The following is a 10,950-nucleotide window of genomic DNA, read 5'->3' as shown; positions in this document are numbered from 1 at the left end:
AACCACTCTTAGAATAGGCTGATAACAAACATTTTATAACTAATACCTAGTTACAAAGGCCCAACCCTATAACCCAACCGAAATCACATGGTGATTTCGGTCCAAACACCACCAAGATCATAGAGATTTCGGTCCAAAACCGAGAACTATAAAAGCCTTAAAAAGCAAAGTATAAACCACAAATTTATGTCCTAACATTTATCGAGTGGTTTAGGATCCTAAGGAATCCCTTAGGACCTTTGTGAACAGGTTTGGCAGAGAAGCTCTGAGTATCCCCAATATTGACATGGCAACTGCAATTGAAGCCTTTAAAATGGGCTTAAAGATGGACTCTCCTTTCTACGAAGACCTCGTAATGACTCCATGAAAAAGGATTGACGAAGTTAGGAGCAAAGCACTAAGGTTTATAAGGCTCGAAGAAGACAAGGAGATCCAAAAGAGGAGCAACCCACCAAGCTCATACGATCACCCCAATAGGAAGGCCGACTCCTCGGTCCAAAAAGATCCTATAAGTCCAAAACATATTCCAAACCTGATAATCATAGGGTTAATGCCCTTGAAGATGAAGGAGAGGAAGAAGACTTTCCTAAGATTACTGACTATTGCTTTTTTATGGATATTTCAGGTATAATATTTGCTATGCAGGATCTTGGAGAGAAAGCAATATGGCCTAGAAAGGGAGAAAAATCTGCCACTTGGAAAGACAAATACAAATGGTGTGCGTACCATGAAGACTTTGGTCATATCCCCGAAGATTGCATAGTTCTTATAAAGGAGATCAGCTACCTCTTAGGTAAAGGACACCTCAAAGAAATCCTTGGAAGAAGAAGGGCATGCCAAGGTGTCAAACCAGGATCCCCTCCTGCCGACACCAACGTAATCAATGTGATCTCTGGAGGATCTGACATTTGTGGTACCTCTTATTCTGCAGCAAAAAGGCATGCCAAGGTGTCAAAAATAGAGAAAGAAGAATGTCCATGGAAGAATACGTCAATCACAAACGAAGAAGAAATCACCTTTGACGAAACAGATAGACAGGACATCCAGGATCCTCACCATGACGGATTGGTGATCACTCTTTACATCGACAACCATTTCGTCACAAGGATCCTTGTCGATGGAGGATCCTAAGTCAACATTATACTCCTGTACACTTTAAAAAGAATGAACATCTCGGAGTCCGAAATAGTTAGAAGATCCTCAATGCTGATTGGATTCAACGGCGAAACCAAACACACAGTTGGCGAGATAAAGCTACCTATCTACATATAGGGGGTAAACTTTATGCAACGTTTTTGTGTAATTGATACATTATCCTCTTATAGTGTTATACGAGGTAGACCATGGATCCAACAAATGAAGGTTGTCCCATCGACATATCATAAGTGTGTGAATATGCCCACTCTAGGGGTGTAAACGAGCCAAGCCGAGCCCGAGCCTAACCAAGCTCGAGCTCGGCTCGTTTAATTTTGAAGAAGCTCGAGCTCGAGCTCGAGCCTTAAAATGAAGCTCGAGCTTGGCTCGTGAACAATTTAGTGAGCTCGTGAGCCTAAACGAGCTTAAACGAGCCTATATATATATATATATATATATATATATATATATATATATATATATATATATATATATATATATATATATATATATATATATATAGGCTCGTTTAGGCTCATTTAGGCTCGCGAGCCCACTAACTGAAGCTCGGCTCGAGCTTTTTTAATAAACGAGCCTCATATTTAGGCTCGAGCTCAGCTCGGGCTCGTTTAATTCGATCTCAAGTCGAGCTTTTAACGAGTCGATCCCGAGTAGCTCGCGAGTAGCTCGGCTCAGTCACACCCCTAGCCCACTCCATGGGGGACAGTGAAGATCACAGGAGATCAACAAGAATCCAAAGAATGCTACAAGAATTCGATGAAATCTTCAACAATACCATGACAAGCATAGCAATTAAAGTAGGGGCACGAGATATGCTAGAGACAAGAGAGAAATATGTAAAGGAAGTGCCCCTAAACCTTGAGCATCCTAAAGCCAAAAATTCTCATAGGATCCTCAATGACTAAACAAATCGAACAAGATGTAATAAATTTCCTCAAAGATAGAAGCAAGACAATTGCTTGGAAGCACGAGGACATGAGGGGTATAGAAAAAATATAATAACCCATAAACTTAATATTGATCCATCTTTCAGACCAATACACCAAAAGAGAAGGAAGTTCAAACCGGAGAGAAACCAAGTTATACAAGAAAAAGTAGAAGAACTTCTTAAAACATGAATGATCAAGGAGGTGAAATTCCCAAGGTGGCTATCTAATGTGGTCGTGGTATAAAAGAAGAATGGTAAGTGGAGAATGTGTGTAGATTACACGGATCTTAACAAGGCTTGTCTGAAGGATCCTTTCCCTCTACCACACATAGACTCCATGATAGACGCGACAGTGCGTCATGAACTATTAACATTCATGGATGCATCAGCGGGATTCCAATAGATCCAGATGGAACCATCCGACCAAGAGGATACGACATTCATAATTCCATCATGTATCTATTGTTATACTGCTATGTCATTTGGTGTTAAAAATGCAGGTGCAACATACCAAAGGCTAGTCAACAAGATGTTCAAAGAGAAACTAGTGGACACCATGGAATTCTACATCGATGACATGGTGGTCAAATCTAAGAAAGCTGAAGATCATCTCAATGATCTTGAAGAAGCCTTCGACATACTGGACGAATATAACATGAAGTTGAATCCCTCCAAGTGTCACTTTGGAATGAGATCGGGCAAGTTCCTTGGATACATGGTGACCAAAAGGGGAATTAAATCAAGCCCAAAGTAAATCAAGGCCATCCTCGATCTAAGATCACCATCCTCGACAAAAGATATTCAAAGACTAACAAGAGGAGTGGCAGCCCTAAACAGGTTCATCTCAATATCCTCAGAAAGATACAAGCCTTTCTACGACAACTTGAAGAAGAACAAAAGGTTCGAGTGGACCAAGGAACACGAAGATGCTTTCCAGGAACTTAAAAAATATTTAAGTTCAGCACCCCTATTGGTAAAACCATTAGATGGGGAACCGCTTCTTCTATACCTTCCAGTATCCTCAAACATGGTGAGTGCAGTCTTGGCTAAGGATCTTAACGGGGACCAACATCCCATCTACTATGTAAGTAAAAGTCTCTTGGATCCTGAGACCAGGTACTCCCACCTTGAAAAACTTATACTTGCATTAGTAACTGCTTCTACTGAATTAAGACACTATTTTGGAAACACATCCTATAAATTTAAGAACTAAGTATCCCATTAAGAATGTTATGAGAAAACCAAAAATGTCAGGAAGGATGGAAAAGTGGTCCGTGAAACTAAGCACATATGACATAAAGTATGAGCCAATATCCGCTATAAAGTCTCAAGCATTGACATACTTTGTGGCTGACTTTAGTGATGATCTACAAGCTGAAGTAGAAATAGAAGCCAAACAACATCTAGAAGAAGAAAACATGAGAAAATGGACATTATTCATAGATGGAGCATCAAACCAAAGAGGAACTAGCCTAGGGCTAATACTACAATCGCCACAGGGGGACATCCTACCCCAAGAAATCAGTTGTGAGTTCAATGCAACCAACAATGATGCATAATACGAGGTACTAGTCATGGGATTGCAATTAGCCAAGGATCTTCAAATCAAGGATCTTCAGGTATTCATGGATTCTTTATAATTGACTAACCTTTTTAATGGATCCTATGCAGTGAAAGGAGAAAGACTAGAACTATATCTCCAGATCCTCAAAAATTTAGCCTCCAAATTCGAAGCATTAAGCCTAAACCAAGTTCCTAGGGAAGAAAATGTTGAAGCAGATGATTTTGCAATCTAGGATCTTCTCTTAGGATCCCACCAGAAACCAGGTGCCCGATAATCCACGTGTTGATCCCAGTGATCGAGGATCTTGCCAAAAGAGTAAAGGATCCAGACAATCACGAGGAAACTACCAACGTCACTACTATCAAAGACCCCAATCCTCAACTTCCTTATCAGGATCCTAACAACAAGGATCCATCCCCAACCTCAAGATCCTTGATCCAACCTATTATGGAATACCTCCGGAATGGCACGATCCCAAAAGATGAAAAAAAAGCGATAGAGAATTTAGAACAAGCGTCTCAAGATTTGTAATAATCCAAGGTAAACTACATAAAAAATATATGGGAGGTCCATACCTTAGATGCTTAGAATATCATGAAGCTGCAGAAGTTCTAAAGGATATAAATGAAGGAGACTGCGACAATCACACTGGGAGCAGATCCTTATGCTCCAAAGTGTTGAGAACAGGATTCTACTGGCCAACCATGAAGACAGATCAACATTCTACATCAACCAGTAGAACCTCCACATCCTATCATCTCCCCTTGGCCATTCATGAAGTGGGGGATGGATATAGTGGGCAAATTGCCGGTAGCTCCTGTAGGAAAATTCTTCATGCTGGTGATGACCGACTACTTCTCGAAGTGGATAGAAGTCAACGCTTTTGTTCAAGTAAGAGAGAAAGAGGTAGTCTCATTTATTAAAAGGAATATCTTGACCAGGTTCGGGATCCCTGCCGAAATCATATGTGACAACAGATCCCAGTTAATAAGCAAAAGGACAAGAGAGTTTTGCATGAGTTGGGGAATCAAAATGATAATGTCCACTCCTATTTACCCTCAAGCCAATGGTCAAGCAGAATATAGAAACAAAATCATAGTCAATAACTTGAAGAAAAGAAAGGAAAATGGCTAGAAGAACTTCCTTTCGTCCTATGGACAGATAGGACCACTTCCAAAGTAGCCAAAGGCCAAACTTCATACTCTTTGGTGTTTGGAGAAGAAGAAATGATCCCCACTGAAGTGGTGATCCCAACAGTAAGATACCTACTTCAAAGTCAAGAAAATAACGACAGGATCCTGGCCCAGGATCTTGATACTATTGATGAACTTAGGGATCTTGCCAAGATCCGCATCGCTTCTCATCATAAGAGAATCACCAAGGAATACAACAAGAATATAAAAGTCAGAAGATTCCAAATAGGAGACTTGGTATTAAGGAAAACATTCCCAAACACCAAGGATCCTAGTACTAGTAAACTGGCACCTAAATAGGAAGGACCGTATCTCATAGATGTTGAAGCAGGAAATGGGGCATATTGGCTAGCTACCCTTGATGGAGATGTCCTGCCAAGATCCTGGAATGCTTTACATCTTAAAGCTTATTTTATGTAAGTAAGGTTAGTTATTTTCCAACGCACTCAAGGTACATATACTCTTTACCTTTTACCCTTTATTTTTATTACTATTTTCTCTCTTCAAATACCATTACTAACTTAAGCATCATAGGGGTGTTAGCTATACTAACGCTCACCCCTAGCTAATGTTTACTCTGCGCAGGGACTCAAGGATCCTAACACACAAGGATCCTGACACACGAGGATCCCGACACATAAGGACCTTGACACATGAAGATTCAAGGATCCTGGCATACATGGACCTTGATGTTTGAGGACCATGGCACTTAGGAGTCCCATAGCTACAACGTTCTATAATCCTTAGTGACTATGATACACAAGTATCCTAGTAACTAAGAATAACGACTGATCATCTCTCCTATGAATAAGGGTACTTAATCCCCTCTAAGGTTTAAAGAGTTAATTACCTCTTTCATACGAGTTAAGGTTTCTACACCTCGCTTAGACGCACGTTATCTAACTATGGGATTTGAATAAGGGGTCATTTCACGCTCTAGTGACTTGGCAACCCTCTTATTTCTGACATAAGTTAAGATCCTAAAGTTAAAATCTATGGTTTATAACGTTGACATGTTATCTCAAGTTTGGATCTTCCCCAGATAAAATCTAAGGTTTATAAGATTGACATGTTATCTCTAGTTGGTATCTTCCCCAGATAAAATCTAAGGTTTATAACACTCTCATGTTATCTCAAGTTGGGATCTCCCCAGAAAATAACTAAGGTCCATAACATTTTTATGTTATCATACGATTTGAGATCTTCCCCAGTAATTTGCTAAGATTGGGATTTCCCCTAAGGCTTTTCAAGAATTATGATACTAACGTATTGCTTGAAGATGGGATACTCCCCAGAAAATATGCAAGACTTGTAGCACTATCATGTTGCAAAATAAAAGTTCCCTCAGTTATTTTCCAAGTAGGATTCATTTCCAATTGATTCCTAAAGTGGGATCCTCCCTAAAGTTTACTAAGTTGAAGACAATCAAGGATCCTCCTTGATGAACTCTTAAAGCAAGGATCCTTGCATATATGAACTTTAGGATCCTATGGAACCAAAGAAATCATAACTCTACACTTCTCCCAAGTCAGAAGATGGTGAATCCTAAAGGTCACGAAACCTAAGGATAATCAGGTTCTATCTATCCTTATGTTTAAGTTATCTCTTCTTATGCGATGATTGAAGATTTATCATCATAGATTGATCTCAACTATTTTGAGATCCTAAATGGGAAACTGACTACTTTCAGGTTATTCAGGTCCTAAGAGTTCTTGTAGATCCTGAAATCTTTGGGATCCTAGGTATAAGGATCCTTGGAAATCCTACTACTACAACCACGCAATCCAATCAAGCATGTAAAGAAGTATAAAACAACCATAGAATTAAAAGGGTTTCCCACCAACCCCACAAAAGAAGAAAATAATAATACTGTCTTACAAACCTAGATTCATTTAAATTGTTTTTAAAGAAACCAAATCAATCTTAAACAATAGATGGATCTCCACCACTCGGAACCACCTCCGTCTTGTCCTCTCCCTCCTTCAGCTGCAATGTAGGATCCTGACTAGCATTCACAGGCTTGCCAGTTAACCTGGTCATGGCCTCACACCATCCGACCACATCCCAGGATCCCGTATTCTCCAGATCCTCTGTAAGCTTGATCTTCGTCTCCCAAACAGTCGTCGCAACACTAGCTTTCACCACAACTATGACCTCATCCATCTTAGCCGCATGTTCCTCCTCCTTATCAGCTTTTTCCTTGAACAACATCTCCACCTTCTACAGAAGATCCTTGTTGATCTCCTCTTTCTCCCTCAAGGCACACTCTGTTTGAGCAAGCTTTGCCTTGGAATCCTCATTATAACGAGAGACATGATCAGCCACCTGTAAAAATCAACAATAAGTAGAAAATCAAATTTGAACAAGGAGAACACGAAAACACTTACAGATTGGGAGAAAGAAATCAACTTCCTTAGTGATTCATCTGTCCCTAGACTCTCAAGATCCAAATATCAGAAGATTTTGTCTTACGAGATCAGGAATGTGAAAAGCTGGGTCTTCTTGGTGGGAGCAGAAGGTGGGATCTTTTCCTTCTTCACAGCGAGCAAACCACTAGACATGTCATCCTCAAGATCAACCAAAGTGAAGCGAGCACTGGAACGAGTAGGTTTAGATCCCGCAAACCATGAAGGATCTTCGTAAATTTAGGATCCTAATATTGAAGTAAACAAATAGAAAAGTATCCTAACCGGTAGCTATAGAAGCAATCGTAGATGAACCTTCTTGAAGATTTTCACAATCAAAGTTAAATGTCCTAACACCAGATGGTAGAGCAAGAAAGCCTGCAACCTTTTCCTTAGTATCTTCAGCTTCAGAAAACGCTTCCCCAAACTTAAAACCTATATTTAAACAAACAAAATAAGAAGGGTGAATTTTAGGATCCTCAAAACCAACAAACGAACCCTACCTTTTTAGCCAAAGTTTTAGGCAAAAACTCTCCGTCGGAGATAGAATCACGCCTCACAAAGAAATACTTATCCATCCAGGCTCCGTCATTGTGTTTTGATTTCAGAATCAAAGGGGACTGATTAGGCTTGAGCTTGAGTAAGAAACGGGAATTTCCAAAGGTAGAAAGCTCATAAACGAAAGCCAACTCAGGAAGGCCTATCTCTTGATCATGGGAAATATTTACTCGGTCAATCCAAGACAAAATCCTCCCGATTATAGGCATGGTTTGAACCAATGAAAGTTCAGTGGCTTGAAAGAACTTGGAGACAATTCCAGAAAACGGATACTTTAAACCAAGGGAAAAAGGGTATTCCGAAAAACATACCCATGAGGAAAACGCAAAATCGGGTTGAATAGAGGCATCAAAAGGTTTAAAAATAACGTCAGAAGGGCAAGCTCCTATAGAATTAAGGTATTGCATGTCCTCATCATCAAAGGAACAGACCTCATTGTAGGTCAGGATCCCCTAATCGACAAAATCGCTCTCCGACGGAGCGATTATGGATGATAGGAGGGAATGGTAAAGAAAGTGAAAGAAAATGACGATTCCTCACCCTACTTAACCTAGCCGCAGAAGAAAAAAGATATGATTTGACTGAGAAATGATTACTCTTGATCGGATAAATCCTATCCAACTAAGATTTAAAATTCAAATTTCCTATCTCTTTCTCTTAATTATTTTTAATTTTGAAATTATACCTTTATATATTGGATAACTAACCTCGATATTTCACAGGAATAATTTGGGAGCAATTTTTAGGGCCAGGATCACATAATTACATTCAGGATCCTCAATATTTCCAAAGCCTCAGGATCCTTAAACATACTTTAGGATCCTGATTATTATCGTTATTATTTACTAACACCTATAACAGTTATAATCTCATTTCTTATTAACACATGTGCAGAAATAATAGACTAAAGACTTATTCTCAATAAAGAATCATCTCAACCAGGAAAAAGACCCGGAATACCAAGTTAAACAACGTTCAAATGCTGATTCTCGAAGGATCCCGAAATTATCGGACTTCTTGTTATTAGCATTAGACTATAAATAACACCTGTATTCATCATACTACGGACAAACTTAGCTCATTAATGATACTTGTACTTACATTTACACATTCATCTCTGTAATCAACATTTTACATCAACAAAATAATCAAGGCAGGTCATTATTATTACCTCTAAGGTTTTGTGTCGGAGATCCTAGCAAGGATCAAGGGCTTTCCTTGTAAATCACGCGTGTCACTTTGATGATCATCTTGTACTTGCTTTATCCTGAACATCATAGCCTTGATGGGCTTGAGCCAAAAGAACATCCTATGTGCTCATGCAAACCCTAATGCTTGGATCTAGGTTTCTCTATTGTACATGCAATTCATCCAAGACTTTCTAACCCTAGATCTAGTGTATATAATCGAAATTAACATAACAAAATAGATCTAGATGTTTACCTTGTTGTTGATTAAAGATCTTGAAGCCTTGAGAACTTTAGCACCTCAAGTGTTGTGCCTCTAATGAATCATAAACACCAATAGCAATTGGAGGAAGTAAGAGAGAGAGGAAAGAGGATAATTTCGGCTCTAGGACTTCTAGGGGTTAAGTGGCCGAAATTCCCATGCCAAGGGGTCCTTTATATAGGTGTAGGAATTAGGATTTCAGTGATTATCCTTATCTGGTTACTTAGCCACCAAGCAGCCCATAAGATAATTCTAGAATCCCTATCATGGACGAATTCTTAAGGATTTATCCCTAGAATTCGTCCACCCTATCTATTAGGGTTTCCTTGCCCAAATTTGTAACTATCACATAATTATAGTTCAGCCCCTTAAGTTTAATTAACTTCTTTTGATCACAAAACTAATTCTTAATAAATTATTGACCAATGTTAATTAAACAAATATGATTTCTCTTTTAATATATTAGTCTTATAATATATTAATAAACCATATTCACCTCTTTCTATATTATTCCTCCAGTCAAGTTGCTTTGGTGAAGGCAACCCAAAAGGATCATGCACAACCGGGTCAAGTACATACCAAATATAGTTATGGACTTAGACACTAATCCAACAGTCTCCCACTTGGATAAGTCTAATAACTATATATGAAAAGGCAACTTCTGGATCCGATAAGCAATCGTAGTTCTTAAAACTCTTGATCTTATCAATAACCTGTCCTTAAGATAAGGGATCATATAATCCTCTGTTCTAGATATCGTGTGGATAATTACATGGAACATAGTCATACTTATTGTCCAGCAGTTAGTTTTTCGATCTCTGATTCGTCTGACATAGAACTTAATTGAACACATCAATTCAGTCCTGACCGGGCCCGACACATAAGTCAAACCAAATCATCGAGGGGCCCTGATATCGCTTTTACCCTCTTAGGATAAACGGAACAGAATGTGACAACCCGAAATTTTTTTCCTTGTAAAGCCCAGCCATTCAACTCAACTGAGTGTCGGACTCGTTCCTACTATCATTTAGCCTTGTTTAGAGTCTGTTTAAAGGTTCAAAGCTCAGTACATTCAAGCATTGAGTATAGGAATGGATCGCGTACACTTCTAGCACCTAAATCGAGCCTTACACTCCAACATAAGGAGTGTACGGCCGCACACTTGGGTTTGCGTCCCCACACCCCTCTCCTGGTAGCACACTCATGTGTATAAGGTTGGGACTTAGCCTTCATTCATCCCTTTTCACACCCCTAAGCCTAGAACTCGATTTCTCTCTCAACTACCATCAGATTTTCAGCCTAGATCTTCAAGAATGTAAGTGTTCTTCCTTTGATTTGTTGTTAATCCTTTTAAACTAGTAACATCCTTTGATTTCATCCATTGGAAATCATATCTTGGCTAGATCTTCAAATCTTTAACCATTTCACCAAGAACACCAAGAACATACACTTGTTCTTGGTGATTTTGAGCCTTCTCGAGCCTCCGGATCGTAAGTACTCTTTCGTTAAGCTTAGATCTTGTTAAGAACGCTAGATTAGGACCTTGAAAATGCCCAGAACTCAAGAACACAAGGTGTGTGCGGCGGCACACCCAGGTGTGGCCGTACACCCCTCAAACACCCCTAAAGGGCCTTCAAAATGCATTTCTAGATTCACCACTTGTTGAGCACTCGTCCCACAAGCCTCCCTACCCTTGGA

At 39.4% G+C, this 10,950-nt stretch overlaps 1 protein-coding gene across 1 annotated transcript; it reads left to right on the top strand.

The window, feature by feature from the left end:
• Positions 1-286: 286 nt before the first annotated feature.
• Positions 287-1,131, top strand: LOC145111572 (uncharacterized). The gene is made up of 2 exons (XM_079047837.1): positions 287-352; positions 646-1,131. The coding sequence occupies exons 1-2, from the start codon at positions 287-289 to the stop codon at positions 1,129-1,131; spliced, it is 552 nt and encodes a 183-aa protein (XP_078903963.1).
• The last annotated feature ends 9,819 nt before the right edge of the window (positions 1,132-10,950 follow it).

This window comes from Lactuca virosa, chromosome 5 (assembly GCF_052849685.1).
Source record: "Lactuca virosa cultivar CGN04683 chromosome 5, Lactuca_virosa_CGN04683_v6, whole genome shotgun sequence".
Taxonomy (NCBI): Eukaryota; Viridiplantae; Streptophyta; class Magnoliopsida; order Asterales; family Asteraceae; genus Lactuca; species Lactuca virosa.
The sequence above is the reverse complement of the archived record's forward strand: the minus strand, read 5'-3'. Positions and strand labels throughout refer to the sequence as shown.